This window comes from Ciconia boyciana, chromosome 6, assembly GCF_034638445.1.
Source record: "Ciconia boyciana chromosome 6, ASM3463844v1, whole genome shotgun sequence".
NCBI lineage: Eukaryota > Metazoa > Chordata > Aves > Ciconiiformes > Ciconiidae > Ciconia > Ciconia boyciana.
The window spans coordinates 20034823-20052014 of record NC_132939.1 but is presented as its reverse complement, the minus strand read 5'-3'; the positions used below and the strand labels follow the sequence as shown (position 1 = coordinate 20052014).

The 17192-nt window shown below is 40.6% G+C and overlaps 1 protein-coding gene across 6 annotated transcripts in view; it reads right to left on the bottom strand.

Annotated features, from left to right (window-relative positions):
* The window catches only part of CHID1 (chitinase domain containing 1), a 131384-nt gene that overhangs the window by 100089 nt on the left and 14103 nt on the right, over positions 1 to 17192 (bottom strand). For 5 of the 6 annotated variants that reach the window (XM_072865652.1, XM_072865655.1, XM_072865657.1 and 2 more), the window contains one exon: positions 11247 to 11339. The exons of the other annotated variant lie outside the window; for it this stretch is intronic. In XM_072865652.1, the coding sequence (XP_072721753.1) occupies positions 11247 to 11339 (93 nt within the window). The remainder of the gene's footprint in view (positions 1 to 11246; positions 11340 to 17192) is intronic. 6 annotated transcript variants of the gene reach the window in all.

The following is a 17192-nucleotide window of genomic DNA, read 5'->3' as shown; positions in this document are numbered from 1 at the left end:
CTGTCAAAGGCTTTACTAAAGTCCAGGTAAAAAATATCCACAGCCTTTCCCTCATCCACTAAGCGGGTCACCTTGTCATAGAAGGAGATCAGGTTAGTCAAGCAGGACCTGCCTTTCATAAATGCACGCTGACTGGGCCTATTCACCTGGTTGTCCTGTACATGCTGTGTGATGGCACTCAGGATGATCTGCTCCATAACCTTCCCCGGCACCAAGGTCAGACTGACAGGCCTCTAGTTCCCTGTTTTCTCCTTCTGGCCCTTGTTGTAGATGGGCATCACATTTGCTAATCTCCAGTCAATTGGGACCTCCCTGGTTAGCCAGGACTGCTGACAAATGATTGAAAGCAGCTTGGGGAGCACTTCTGCCAGCTCCCTCAGTACCCTTGGGTGGATCCCATCCGGCCCCATAGACTTGTGTGTGTCTAAGTGGTGTGGCAGGTCACTAACCATTTCCCCTTGGATTATGGAGGCTTCATTCTGCTCCCCGTCCCTGTCTTCCAACTCAGGGGGATGGGTGTCCTGAGAGCAATTGATCTTACTTTTTAAGACTGAGGCAAAGAAGGCATTAAGTACCTCAGCCTTTTCCTCATCCTTTGTCACTATGTTTCCCCCCCACATCCAATAGAGGATGGAAATTCTCCTTAGTCCTCCTTTCGTTGCTAATGTATTTATAGAAACATTTTTTATTGTCTTTTAGTGCAGTAGCCAGGTTAAGATCTAGCTGGGCTTTGGCCCACACAACATCCTTGTAGTCCTCCTGAGTTGCCCACCCCTTCTTCCAAAGGTCATAAACTCTCCTTTTTTTCATGAGTTCCAGCCAAAGTTCAGCCAGGCTGGTGGTCTTCCCCATCAGCTTGTCGTTTGGCATATAGGGACAGCCTGCTCCTGTGCCTTTAATATTTCCTTCCTGAAGAATGTCCCACCTTCCTGAACTCCTTTGCCCTTCAGGACTGCCTCCCAAGTGACTCTGTCAACCAGCCTCCTAAACATGCCAAAGTCTGCCCTCCAGAAGTCCAAGGTGGCAGTTCTGCTTACCCCCCTCCTTACTTCTCTGAGAATCGAAAACTTTATAATTTCATGATCGCTGTGCCCAAGACAGTCTCCAACCATCGCATTGCTCACAAGTCCACAAACAGGTGGACTCTGTTCACAAACAGGTCCAGCAGGGCACCTTCCCTAGTTGGCTCCCTCACTAGCTGTGTCAAGAAGTTATCTTCCACATGTTCCAGGAACCTCCTAGACCATTTCCTGTCTGCTGGAAATACAGTACAGCAGAGATCTGGTAGGTTGAAGTCCCCTACAAGAACAAGGGCTAGTGATCATGAGACTTCTCTCAGCTGCTTATAGAATATTTTGTCTGTCTCCTCATCCTGGTTGGGTGGTCTATAACAGACTCCCAGCATGATATCTGGCTTGTTGGCCTTTGCCCTGATTCTTACCCATAAATGCTCAACGCTTTCGTCACCATGGTCAAGCTCTAGACAGTCAAAACACTCCCTAACATACAGGGCTACCCCACCACCTCTCCTTCCTTGCCTATCCCTTCTGAAAAGTTTATAGTCATCTATTGCAGCACTCCGGTTGTGTGAATCATGCCACCATGTTTCCGTGACTGCAATTACATCATAGTTTTCCTGCCACACAATGGCTTCCAGCTCCTCCTGTTTGTTGCCCATGCTGCATGCATTGGTGTAGATGTACTTCAGTTGGGCTATTGATCCTCCCACCTTTTTTGGGGGAAAAGCCCTGATTCCTATGTGACCACTCTCAGGCACTTCCGTGGTTTCTAACACATCAATAAGCCCCGTGTCTTCGCTGCCACATGGATCTCCATCCCCTACCTCCACTGAGATGGCAGACCAAAGGACCTCGCTAGCACACTGTCCCTCAAACTTTGGCATGCTTCCCCCAGGCTTATCTCTAGTGAGCCTGGTTTTATCCCTTTCCCCCTTCAAATCTAGTTTAATGCTCTTTCAGTGAGCCCTGCTAACTCCTGTGCAAAGATCCTTTTTCCCCCTTTGAGACAGGTGTACCCCGTCTGTCACCATCAGGCCTGGTGTCAGGTAAACCAACCCATGATCAAAAATCCCAAAATTCTGCCAGTGACACCAGGCTCAGAGCCAGGTATTGATCTGCTGGCTCTTCCTGTTACTTCTCTCATCATTCCCTGCAGCTGGAAGGACAGAGGAGAACACTACTTGTGCTCCTGATCCCTTAGCCAGTCATCCCAAGTCTCTCTTGATTGCCCTCAGGCTTCTTGTTGCAACTTCATTGCTGCCTACATGAAAAATCAATAATGGGTAATAATCTGAGGGCCATACCAGGGTAGGAAGCTTTCTCTTCATATCTTTAACCTGGGCCCCAGGGAGGCAGCAGACTTCCCCAAGAAGTGGGTCAGGTTGGCATATTGGGCCTTCTATTCCCCTCAGAAGAGTCTCCTATGACAATGACCCATCTTCTTTTCTTTATGGAAGCACTTTTGACACAGAACATAGGCCGACTTAACCTCGGCAACACCTCCAAGCTAGATGAACCATCATTCTCATCACTGTTCGGTTCTACTTGCAGAGCCTTATACCTATTATGCAAGGGCACCTGGGAAGGTGGGGTAGTCACAGAGGAGACACACCTGCTACACCAGGCAGGAACTTGTTGCCTTTGCCCCCTATCCCTTGAGTCACCGCGTTCAGCCAGGTGGAGAGAGGATAGGGAGTCCTCCATGTCATACGCCCTGTCTGCCTGACAGGCCTGTCCCAGGGAAGGTAGGGTGTGATTCCAGTCATCTCTCTCTCTCTTGGACTCCCTGATACTCCCCAACCTACTCATCTACTCCCAGAGCTCTATCACTAAGCAGAGTTCCTCCACCTGGGTGCACCTCCCACAAGTGTGCTCACTACTGCTGTCTGGTACTGGCATAAGAATAGGGCACACCCTACAGCCTGACACCTAGGTGGCAGCATGTTTCTACTAGAGCTCTGTCTGGGAAGCGTGTCAGTCATGGCAGGTGCAGAGTTTAGAGGCACCACAGCTTTCTGCCAGGTGGATACGATTGCTCCCTGGTTGAGCTGGCAGAGCTTCAGCACCCTTCCTGCATGCCCTTCCATGTCAACTGCCACGCCATGCCCTGTTTGCCTGCCCTGCTGGTGGTGCTCCTGGTCACTAGCGCTCCCTAAGGGCTTCTTTAATACCTGGGGGTGGGGCTTGGCCACCTTTACTCCTAGCCCCGCCCAGGTCTCGTCAGCCACTGTCACACAAGCTGTGGGCTCCTCTCTCTCCTCCCCTGAGGTTTCCCCAGTTCAGGAAACCCTCCTGTGCACTGCTAGAGCACTCCGCTGTGGATTGTGCTGGCATCGGAGCTGCTCACCTCAGTGATCAAGTTTACCTGAGATTTTACTTTCTCATTTACAGATTCCATACAACTTCAAGAGATAAAGAATCATCTGCTCTTCAAGGAGCAGCTACTGTCTTGTAACCTAAAGACAGGTGTTTTAAAAGGATATCCATCACACAGGACAAACTGCTTGGTGCATATCCTAACCATCAAAATGAAGAGCAGTGTTGTATTATGAAGTGACATAGTCAATGCCAGTTTTTATTGCTACTTTGTGCAAAGGATTATTCTTCAGGGGACAATAAAAGTCCAAGAAAAGTGACCACTAACAACCTGGCTGTAAATACGGAGTTATTTAACACTGTGTTTAGCAAAACTAACAGCTTTTAATGACTTAGTGTATACCAAGCTGATCCTTTACACAGTTACACTGTATGCTTAATCTCTGTAATAAACTACAAATGCCAGAAAAGCCACGGTTATGCAACCATGGCTAGATTCAGAATCTCTGTGAAGACATCCTACCTACAGCTCCTGAGAGCTTTTTCTCTGCCTTTGCTCTTTCTCAGGGCAGAGGGAAACAGGAGTATTACTGATGCTCTTTCTGATGATAGTTCATCTAAATAAGCTTAAGAATTTTCTTTACTCAGTTTTCTTCACAGTAACTGGGAAATACCATGGATAAAATGGTTGCTGAACCTCGACAAAATATGTAATAATCTAGTTGAATTTAATTCAATTTACCTGCAGACAGGAAAGTTACTATTCGAATTCAAAGCCTCACTTTTTGCCTTTGAAAAAGCATCCCTAACATATTATAAAGCATGTAACTATAGAGAAACAAATAAAATAACCAACTCAATCCCTGTGATTTACAGACCTAAGAGAACAGGTGCAACCAAAATTCAAGTCCCATTTGCCATCTTTTTTTTTTCTCCCATCACATATTTAGGCATAAAGGTAGTTCACTCCAGCACAGCTATCCTATTCAGAAAGAGGCTTGTGATATCAGTATAAAAACATCCACACAGCTTTCATCAGTGATTCTTGTACTGCAGAAATTATACTGAAGTGCACATATTTAAGCCAGGAATTTAATCAAGCCCAGGATTAGTCAGCACAAATGGAGTTACCCACCACCACCAATGGGCAGAATATGCCTGGCTACCCATTGCCATTTTAGAAATGGTACTCATAGTTTACACATGCATCCATATCCATGCATGTTAAAAGTAGTAACACTCTTAACATTTTGAGACAATCTGTTGAAAGACAGGCTGGAAGTCTTCAGCAAACCATCTGCTCTAGCAACCATTTACATAACACAGCAATCCCAGCACCTCTCTTCAGATGTACGCAACCACCACAAGTCTCCCATGCCAAAGGAAAGTCGCAGTATAACACACGCACTTTTTAGAGCATAGCTTTGGCTCCTGCTGTTCCTCTCTCTCACAAATCACTTATGTTTGCAGGAAAATCATGCAATTCCTGGACATCAGGTGGCTGGAAGTACTATCTAAATCCTTGTTTGCCACCATGGCAGCTCTACATGCATTCTCTGTGACAGCAAAACTTGCTAGAAAGATTCCTGCCTCCCAATCAGCCTCCACACACACTCCCACCCCTTCATTATGCCAGCACAACTATCTCTGGACAATGCTGTAAACAGATATATATTCCTTTACAGCATTTTTTAATGTAAAATATCTGGATTTAAAAAAAAATGTTTTTTGCATGAAGTTTTCTTTTACCCCCGAACATTTCACAAGCAAACCAAAAACCAAAGGCTTCAGTGGATCCTTTAGTTATGAAAGCAAGCTTCAGCTAGAGGACCAGTCTCACTTAGCGTTTGTTTGCAAAAGCTGAATTGGAGAAGTTAAACAGATGACCCAATGTTTCCTTCCTGCATCATGCACCTGATCTGATGTGCAATGCTGCATTTTCCAGACTGTTTTTCCCTATGCAAACCAGTATTTTTAGCTCTTAAAAGTGTGTCCTTTCAGATAGCATTTGCTGCCAGACTGCTTTGATCTTAATGCATAACAAAGGAGTCTAAATTACAAAATCCTAAATAAACTGCTTACATTTAACTATGCTTTCTCTTTAAATTTTAATCAGGGTAGAACACAAAAGGAACAATGTTTCAGCTCCTAGCATCCCAGCTGGTTAGGGTATTCCACATACAGCTCATGTCTCCTTTATCAGTCTTTTGCCAGCTGCTGAACTCTAAAATACTATTTGATTCTTGATGGTACTTATTTCCATGCCTTTTGCTGTATTTTTGATTAACAGTCTACAGTGATTCCAACAAATAAAGAATATAAGATGCATTAAAGCACACTTTCAACCATGTGTGTTAAAACCCAAAGTGAGTTTCAAGACACAAGATTTAATACACAATGGGAAGCACTTTTCAGTTGAAGCCTTGTTATCCTATAAATCAAAAATTTTCAATTACAGCTACTACCTAAATAGTCAAGTAAAGCAGAAAGAAAATTTCAGGATTCTGCTTACTGATGTCATTAAATCCAACATACTTCTAAGCTTTAAAGCATACATGGACATTGTGAACATTTTAGGATGTTTCTGATGTTCAGGATCTTAACTGATCAACATACTTTCAGCTACCTATTTACTCAAGAAGTTAGTGTTTTTTCTAGTTAATGCAATAGGAAGACACATAGAAGACAGACAGGTGGCTTATATAACAGTATTAATTGAAAAGAATGTGACTAATGCATTCCCCTGGGCAATAAAGGTTTATAAATAAATCCCAGAAACTTTAAGAACACATAAAGAAACAAAATAATTGGTTTAGAGTAATCAGACTTTCAGATTCTTTCATATAAACTACAGGTGTTATTTTATTTCCCACAGCTAGAAAACAAGAATACTCCTCTACAGATAAGGCTATTTAGGGACAGGCACATAATTCATATTCTAGGTTAAAAATTGCACTTCAGATAGACAGCTCTTCCCAGCTCTAATACGGCATCTCTAAATCCCAGTTCAGAAAGGTTTTGGAACTGTGAACCCACTGTCCTGTCAATATGCAGGACAGCAGCAGAAGGGGCAATGACAACACAAGGTCCAAACCTCAGTGTGGTGTTCAACTGCGAAATAGTCCTGAAAGATACAGTTACTATAACAAAGCAAATTCTGGTCAAGGCAAAATGTGTTTAAGAATCCAGAGGGCTTATGGTGGCTTCAACTCTTCTTTCAGGATTTAGAAAAACTAAAGTGTAGAGCCTCATGTGACTGTATATAAACACAACAGATTTAGGCCCCCTCTGGCTACGAAACTGAATCTGGTAATGTCAACAGGCATCACAATGAAAGGAATCTTAAGGTTTGTACTGTTCTCCACTTTCTCCCTACCACCAAAAGGAGCAAATGCACTTTAATGTGAACACTGTTTACAGCAATTACTTAAATTCTACCAGAGCATGCATTAGCATTTTAAAAAGCATCTGTGTGATGAAGTGACTGAAAAAGCATTTTATAAAAATGTTTTAAAGTGTTCTCTTTTGCTTCATCTGTAATAGACTACAATTAATAGCAACAGAAAATTGCTTTAAGAAGGAACTATCAATTGGGATGAAATGTAGATCATAAGAGGGCAGCATGAAACATTGGAATAAGTGACAGACAGGAGAGAAGACGCAGTAATTTCTCATTATTTTTGACTTCACCAAAACATGAGAATCTCTAAGTATTTGTTATCACCATTGAACATTCATGTGACACAAAGGCATACCAGCCCACAATTTTCTAGAGAAATCTGCAAGAAATGAGAGTATTAATGGTCTGTGAATGTTGCAAAGGTTATCTCATGAGCCAGAAATAGATTTTTAAGGACTTAGTTTCCATGTCTTTATTTTTAAAAAAGTATTGCAGTTATTACCCTGTGGTGCAATAAGTTAATACAACAAGGCTTATAACACTTTGACTTACTGGGAGCCAAGCTAGCATTTCAGAGGGCAATAGCCAAAAGCATGGTTCAGTTCCTGGAACCTTCCCTGTAGTAGAAAGTTTTACCAGCAAATGCATCAGAAGCTCCTAAGCATTTATATTCTGAAGAAAATCTGAATTACTTGACAGAGAAAGCTGGCTTCCTAAGACTCAAGTATTATCAGCCACAAAAGTGGCTCTCAACCGCCACGCAAAGACATTCATAACAGTGAGGAACAACATACCTGCCCTGTAGCTCTGATTACTTGCAACACATGTGATGTCTCATCCTGAGCAACAGTGCTGATTACAAGCTTCCTCCTTTTTAAAAGCCTCTGCATCTTACGGCCTGAACTATCTTGCAAATAATTGCTCTGGGAATACCACATACAGAGAAAGTCTGACCAACCTGAGGAGTTTGCACAAACTTCAAACTTCAGCTGAGAGCCAATGAAGAGGAAGCAGATTGTGATAAGAAAACACATGAAGTGTGTCAGCCCCAAGTGAAACCCAAGGCTGACAAAGAAACAACCTCCAGCATGAATATCACATTGGTCCCAAGAGACCTCACCATGCTGATGACTCATCTTTCTGCTCAAGAAATACCGAGTCTCCATCTCAGGACCCACAGGAACAGTGGAAGGGTGAGAACACCACCATAGAAAAGGGGTAGAAAGTGGGAAGGCTCTACATAACAATTCTAGCTGTAATATTAATGAGGCTTTTCTGTATTAACTAGATAATTTGGACTATCAGACCATTAAGTGGATGAACAACAAATTCTTGACCGCATTTATATAGTGCGTTCTGTTTTGTGCATTACAAGATTTGGAGTGTAGCAGCGTGCCAAACTGTCTCAGGATTACAGGGTGTGTATTTTGACAGGGGAAGACCATGGAAAATACAAAGCACAGGGAGGAAAAGGGAACAAGCCACACCATGTCCACAGAAAAAGAAACAACAGCATAAGTCTAGTGTTGTCCTGAGACTTTGATCTACTCTCTTAATGCCATAATGCACTAGAAACTAGTACTGTTCTCCAAATAAAGTGTCTCACAAAACATGATGCAAAGAACACCAGAACTGAGGTAGAAGCAGAGGAGCTTGAGTGATAGGAAGGAATCTCCTCAAAATGCAGCTAGGCTGTCAGTCTCTAAAGAAAACAGCTCTGCATAGGTATTATTTTACAGGACTGTCTGCTTTACCAATTTACATGGAATTTATTTTGTTTGCTTTTGCCATAGTCTTCAACGCATTGCTTCTCCCTCTCTGCCTATCAAAATTTGGTGGCCAGCCACACACAGAAGCAAAGGGATTTTTGCATTAAACTAGCTACTTCATTTTAAGGATATAAAATGGTTATATCGTGCAATAGAGAAACAAAGCAATAAAAACCATCCCAAAGTACATAGTTTTACAGAAAATAAACTGCAATCAGATTTCATGCATCTATTGAAGAAGAAAATTACAGGTAGATATTATTCTGGGCTTACAGTCTTAAGATGGTAGAAAGTACATATCATATATTCAGGAATTGCTTTGGACGGGGTTACATCACTAACCTACAGAAGAGGTGTCATCACAGTTATAGTGCAGATGCTAACTGATCTCAGCACATAGACAACGTTTTAGTCACCTACTACAGGGTCCCTGAATCTTTTCAGCAGGCAGCATTTAAGCTCTGCACAGATATCTGTAGGCAGAAATGCTTTGTTTTCCCTTGTGCTATCAGACCTCCCCACAAAACTCGACAAAAACTTGAGACCATTGCAGAGAAAAGTCCAGCCGCGAAAGAGACATTTACAAGCCTGCTCAGGCATTCAATTTTCTCAGCCTTTTTGGCACCTTGAAAGTGAAAGATTGTGACGGCCTATAAGATATTTAGGAGGTTGTACAACACCATCCTGAAACTGTGCTGTTAAACTGTCAAACTGTAGTGGCTGTGAGCCTGTCCATACGGTTATACAGCCCAGGGTGAGAAAATTAAGATGTTCTAATATTTTTCTTTAGCTGTCTACTAACTCTCATCTGAAAAATACCTAATAATCCCTCTCTATTTAAGATTGACTTACATTACTGAATTTTCATGTGCAGGCATAAGGTCGCTGAACAGCTTGAAGGAAAAAGGAAACTTGGAAAAAAAAATAATCTTGCATTGCTGACTACACAAATATTACGAGTCTTCCCCAGTTATCACTATCAGCAAGTCAAGCCCAGTAAGCCAAAAATATCTGCATAACCAGGAAGAGGTACCTATTCCATTAGGTAAAATTCAGAGATAAGGAATAAGCACAAGATAGGATTAGTACGTGTGTCCTGCCTGTCTATTCTACAGTCAGCAGAACCCACCAGTCAGCAGAACCCACCAGTCAGCAGAACCCACCGCAACATACTCAATTACTTTATGAAGATTGTTTTGTGTACGTCATCCTCTACAACAGGTTATGCTTCATTATTCTGCAGTCCCATATGACTAGAGCCCCCACCCAACCTCTTAAAAACAACTAACAGAGATTTGGAGCTTCTCACTCTGACAGTAAAAGGCCATCACCCATGACATATACGTAACCTTAACATCTGGCCTATCCACAGTGCAACAAGGACACTCATTACCTTTGAGAAGCAAGAAAAGGTGAGAGTGGAATACAGAGATTCAGAACCAAGTAGTTTTTGGGATAAGATAGCCCTTATTAACAAAATTCTCTGAAAGGCATGATGTATTCCTTGTACTTCCTAGTAGCACTGTTGTATACCATAAACACTTTTCCACAAGGTAGCACAACAGATATCCTTGCATTGTGAGCATAGCTACCATGCATCTTTTGACCTGGAAGGGCATCCAAATGTGAACAAATGTTACCAAATGGCAGATGGATACTGGCAGAACTCTTGCTAATAAAGCTGTATAGCATTGGCATAGCCGACATTTCAATTTGAAATGACAGTGAAGTCACATCACTCTGCTAGTATTCTGAATCACCTTCCACTCTTGTCTTCAGTTCTATACCTGCTCACTCTCACATGGATGCAATCACTGATTGATCATACAAGACCCTGAAGGACTAGACACCATCTCCCTGGAATACCAAAATACTGGAGCGCCATTTTCTTTCCAGAAAAAGACTAGAGATCTAGTAAAACTGATTTTTTCAGTTTTACTATATATCACTTAAAGACAATGTAGAATCTTTTCCTAACAATGTAAACATTTAAAGAGTATTCAAATTCTTTCCACATAGAATGAAATTACATTCTCATTTTCCACATGGGTTTTGTTTTTTCAACAAATGCAGTCTTAGGTAGTAAATATATCTCTGCTATAAATACTGAAAGATAAGAACTGCTTACTGCTTTTGAGCCAGAAGAGCACATGAACTGGTACATCCATCAGATTCATATCATTGTACAAATAAACAGAATCATTAACAGTTCCAAATATTATCCCCTTATTAAATGCATTTTCTGTAGATATGAACTATCAAGTCAAAATAAATAATTTTGAAAGCCCGCAGCCCTATTATAGATAGAATTCCTTCCTGTAGCTCTTGTTTTTCTTACTTAAATAACAACTTATCTATCACAGCTGAAATTGTGCTCAGAAAGTTCTTTTGTATACTACCTTTATGCCACCATTTTCAATCCTTGGCAACAAGTCATTAATCTCCACAACTGTTTCTGCTCTTGTTCTCCTAGAAGTTCTTACCAGACATTTTGGCTTAACACCACAATAGGAGGCCACTCTGCAAGTTATTTTGACATCAAAACTTATGAGGTATATATGAATGCACATAGTTACTAAGACTCTTCAGTGCAACACATATGAAGACAGGACTATCAATCAAACTCAAATAATTTCTTATTCATTTAAGCTGCATAGCTACAAACAAACTTTTGAATTTATTGTATATCAGACAAGAAAGTATTTCTCATCTGGAACCTGCCATCTAAACTGGAATACTCACCCTGCTGCAACTGCAGGAGGGATGACCAGTATGACTTTAAGTTGTGCTTCATGCAGAGCTTCAGAAAGGTGAATGAGCAAGTGAATCAAGTCCCTGAAATGTAAATATATTGTTAGAGGGAAAGGCAGTGAAACTGGTGCTATATATTGGCAAGAGCAAGTTAACAAATAACAGTAGAAATAATTGAAAAGATGCAGCTGGCAAGAGAACCAAACACAGTTTGTAGTGAATGACCATAGCAGAAAAAAAACTTAGGAAGACTGATCAGAGGTTTACCCTCTTCCAGGACTAAGAACACTGAACTGCTGGAGACAGTGTTAGTTTTATTGGAACTGGTGATAACCTTGGGGCTAAAATGTTTCCTAGTTTTATTTTAATCTAACTATGCATTGTTAGCATGTAAAACCAGCATATCTTATCAGAGCAGGTCACCTGTTGAGGTCACATTCAGCAAAATGAATGAGATCAATGGAAGAACAAACACTGTCCTGCAACAAGCAGCTGTTGAATAGATTCAAGTTGCCACTGTATTACTACACGAGGTCTGAGAATTTGTAAAGAAGCTTTCACAGCAAGACCTGCAGTCTTCAAGGGATATTTCTGAGGCCTGTATTTAGAAACACTTCTGCTGCTGTTTTTTTCTGTATAAATAATCCTTTTGTTTCTCAATACATTACTGTATAGCTATGTTGTGGTTTAGCCCCAGTTGGCAATTAAGCACCACACAGCTGCTCACTCACACCCCCGCCCCTCACTCATCTCCCCAGTGGGATGGGGGAGAGAATTGGAAGAGCAAAAGTAAGAAAACTTGTGGGTTGAGATAAGAACAGTTTAATAATTGGAAAAAAAAAATTGTAATGAGAAGGAAAACAACAAGAGAGCAAGAGAGGAACAAAACCCAAGGGAGAAAAAAAAAAACAAAAAACCACACACAGTGATACAACCACTCACCACCCACTGACCGACGCCCAGCCGGTCCCCGAACAGCGACCACTACCCCCCAGCCAACTTCCCCCAGTTTATATACTGAGCATGACATCATATGGTATAGAATAGCCCTTTGGTCAGTTTGGATCAACTATCCTGGCTGTGCCCCCTCCCAGTTTCTTGTGCACCTGGCAGAGCAGGGGAAGCTGAAAGAGTCCTTGACCAGTGTAAACGCCCCTTAGCAACAGCCAAAACATCAGTGTGTTATCAATATTATTCTCATACTAAAATCCAAAACACAGCACTATACCAGCTCCTAGGAAGAAAATTAACTCTATCCCAGCTGAAACCAGGACAAGCTGCAAGGTAAATGTTTCACAATATCATATCTGGAAGTATCACCTTCCATATGCATCATTTAAAGACTTTCACAAAAGCTGATTTTCATATCCATTTTCTAAACATTTCAATAGGAAAATAAACTCCATAATTCTCATGTAAACTGTTTTTACTCTTCCTGATTTGAAGTGTGATGTTAATAAAAAATCCTTCAGAGACAGGCTGCAGAAACAAAAAAGTTTAATGGCTATTGTTATCTTAAGAGGAGTCCAATATTACCTTCAATTTGCACTATAGATATGGCCCTTCTGTGTGCCTTCCTTAAGCAATTTGATTTTTCAGAACAAAGTCAACTTTCATATTTACCCACTGGCAGGGTGGATCCACAAAGGCAGATGACATTAGCACAGAATTCTAGATCTGTTCAGAACTGTGCTTAAACCTGAACTGATTAGAAAGCAACTTCACATCCCATTCCAGTAGGGTAAAAGTGCTAACGCAGGAAAGGCAGGGTATATACATAGGTGATCATCCAAGTTGTACGCTCCACTTAAACTGGATTAGACCTGAACTCTCAGAAACAACTTTTGGTACTGTCGTGCCTTTCAAGGCAGTATCATCCTTCTGAAATCCTTGATCTTCCAATGTAATTATCCATCACAGTAATGCTGCTTGACTTGCACATTGTAGACACTATCCAAAGGTAACCAAGTATTTTCATTCTCCCTGAAATGTTTGATGCCTGATGAAAACTTCCTAAGGATACTACAAAAACCATTACTCTCAAAATCCTGGCAAACAAACAAAGCAAGTTTTATCACTTTCCCAATACCATCAGTATTTTTTGCTTACAATTTGAGAGCTGGCTGTGCTGAACAGCTCTTGACAATGAACTGTCACACTGCCACCTATATTTCTCTTCTGGGGGGAGACATGAGATTACAGGAGTCAGCTTTTGGTCTGCCTGCAGCATGTACTTCTACCATTCTTGCTCTTGGAAAGTAACAGCTTTCCCTCCCATTTCCTTATCATATGCATTCCACATTAAGAGTGTCACTGTTCAGACAAATCAATTATAGCAAAGAAGAATCCTTTTCCATAGGAATGCATTAAAAAATTACAACACTAAACTAAACAGACATTTATTGACTCCAACATAGACATCACAGCTCCCAGATGACATAATCTTGTCAAAAACTATAATCAGTATTAAAACTAGCTCATCCTTCTTTCCCACTGATTTGTGTCTCATGGGTAAGTGACCTTTTTAACTAATTATGCCCAAACTGCAGTATGAGTGCACTCTTATTAGATGTCAGAGATGCTACATATAAGATAAATTTGACCAAAGAATCAATTCCTCTGGCATTGAGATTATTCTACAATGTTCATCAGCCAGGATATCTCTTCTCTGCCTGGCTGCCTTTGTTAGCTGTAGGAACTCTGAGACCTCTACACCATGCAAAACATCTGCTGACTTAAAATGTAATTATTTAGAAAGTGAGACAATAGAAGGAGGGGCAGACTAGGACAAAAGAACCTAACATAGGTGCAGAGCAAGATAATGTCTTTTTCATTTAGAAACAAGGCCAACATCCTCGCTCCCACTCTGCATCTTCACATATCTGCCTCAGCTCCTAAAATTTTGCTATCCAGACAGCAATGCTTTGAAGCATAAGAAGAAAAGTAGTTGGGATTATTTCGAACCAGATGCAGAGAAAAAAAAATTTCAAGTGAATATTAAATTTAAGATTTCCCCCTTCCTTGGCAATGTCAGACACTGGTGTTTAGCCAGCAGAGGTAAAAATGTATCCACAAAAGCAGTGACGCACCCACAAAAACAGTGACTGCACAAAAGCAGTCATTTTAAAACTAGAAAGGCACACAGCGTAGAACTACAACCCACAACTGTAAATGAAGAACATAGATTTGTAGCCTGATAAAGGGGCAGGAGTGCAGTTTGGATTGTTGGGTTTATTTTGTAGCTAGCAGACAGGACACTAACTAAAAACAGACTCCATCAAAACAGCCACTTCCTCTCCTCCCACCACCAAATCCAAGCAGTATAGCTCTGGCCAAAAAATAATTACCTTCAACTTGAAAGAGGTCAAGAAGAAAAGGGGTAGCTGGACAACTGCAGATTCTTGCTCAAGAAACCCAGATTAACATCTACTCACTAACCTGTCAAGCCATGTCTCTGGGCCCTGAAAACTTTCTAGCAAATCAGACAGGATTAATGGTTAAAGACTTAATTTAGGCTCACTTCCATTTGTCAGCCAAGACAAATTATGTAAATCAAATGTGCACTCTTCCCCTCTCCCCCAAACAGCAATAGCAGAATGCTCATTTATTGTGTGCTATAAATTAAAACTTTACTGTGTCCCAACAGTGCTTTCCAGTGTTTTAAACACAATATTCTCCCATATCACCACTGGTAATTTTGAAAGAAAAGATACTGAAATTTTAAACATTATAATGAGGTGCAAAAAAGTAGGAATAGAATCAGTCTTCCTGAAAAGGCTTCATTAAATATTTATCAGACTTCACCGTGTCAAATTTAACTTCAGAGTAGCTACTAAAACATTGGCAGCTTTAAGACTATCTTGAGCTAATTAAGGTCTACTTCATTCCTACTATTTCAGGCCTTCTATTATCACTACCATTTGGTGAGTCAATTTTCCAAGTGTTCATGATTTCAAAGTATCTTGTCCCCTATAAAGTATGCAGGCCTCCAAATTTTTATCACCTAAAGTTTGAGGGAAGCTTATTTTTTCAGAACTCCCTTTTTCCAGCATTGATGGTCTATTGTGTTTGGGACACCCTGTAGTACAGTTTACTTCAGTGCACAAGAGTGGGCTGTAGGTGTATTTGAAAAGCCTTGCAGAAGACACATAAGGCTGTTATATCCTTCCCTTCAGTTACATGTCCCTTCATAACTCTGCAACTTTCCAACTTCAGACGCTTTTTTTTTTTGCATAAGTTGGTAGTCAGTACTCCCTAAAATTTATGCCTTGTCAAGAAATTGGACAGAATAAAGCTGTCTGCTTCAAGAAGAAATTGCCCTTTTGTGCCATTTCATTGCCTAGTTAATACCAAGAAACTGGAGTGAATTATGGCAAATCTTTGATTAATAGACTAATTTTTCAGGGACTAACATGAAGGATAGAACTGCCAGAAGAGCATTTTGCTCCTATACTCCTACCAACATTAATAAGATGTCTGAAGGTCATCTTCTGCATGATACCAAGTGCCTGCAGCACGTGGTGACAAAAAAAAAGTCAGATTTTTCAGATTGATTCTGTGTGATGGCAGTGCCATCTGTCAGCTAATGCCAGACTGATCAGAATAATGTGTGCACTTTTATGTATGCTGTGAGATTCTGATGGGTACATTCATGCCTTTTTCACAACATGACCCAGGTCTCTGGAGAAAAACACCACCCAATAAACCCACAAGTGAGATCAGCAAGAGAGACATCATCCTGTCTAGCTGTTAACTAAATAAGCAGGAGAACCTTTGCTTGCTCAGTTATCTCAATATTTCTGCCATGTACATTTCTAAACTTAAATGCCACAGGATTAATAACTTGGAATATCTTATTGCAAAATCTGTCAAGAAAGTTTTAGATAAAAGACAGTTACTTAATTAAGAAGCAAGTTTAAACTATAAGAAGCAGCAAAACACATTAGAATTGAGGTATCATCTGCATAGCACATCTTGGCTAATTTAGATTTTTGTTAGGAGACTAATTTCTGATGTGTTAGAATAAAAGATGGGAAGCTGAATACTTTTTCACTGTGCAATGATTGTCAGCATGAGAGGAGGCAGCATCAATTAGATGCAGTCTTTCATCTCACATTAAATTTGACCTCACTGTGATTTGTATATCACTAATTCTATTCCCAGAAATCACAGGAAAGAAGTAGGTACCAGTACTATAGAGGGTACTTTGAAGTATCTGTATTAGAAGTCTACAGGAGCCTGAACTAGTCAGTATAAACCCCCTAAAAAACTTAGGTCCACATACACATATATCAAGACAATTCAGGTTCTTCAGATAGAACAGGTGGTATTTCAGCATCTAAATATAAGAAGCTAATGCCATTTTATACATCCAAAGGTATACAATGCAGGTACACAGAATTGCTGTGTAAGACTCAAGGCATCTAGGATCCTACATGAACAGCCAGAGACCAGGCTGCTTAGGATATCCAACATGAAACCAGGCAGCTATATTTACATACATAATTCTCTTATATAAAATTTATACTGTTGGTAAAATCAACATTTAAATGAATACACAAAAGAAAGCAGCACAAAGGATTGATATAATTTAAGACTTTAGTCTGCCAAGCATTACAGAGCAATTCTAACCCCAAAGCAGAACGATTAGAGAATTTTTTGGTTTTGAAAACAAACAAAACCAGATTAAGTTAGTTCTGCTTAAGATGTAAAACAGAAGATACACAGTGAGCCTCAAACCACAGAATTTCACATCTTAGTGGATGCCAGCAACGTAACTTCTTAGCAACATTTCACCTCATCTGTAATGCCAGCTAGGATAAACAGGAAACTGAAGGCTCTATTTAGACAACTCCTCAGACCTTTCAGGAAGAATTTTCATTTGTTTCTAATGTTGAAGTGAGTACACAAAAATCAAGATTTTCTAGAAACATGGAA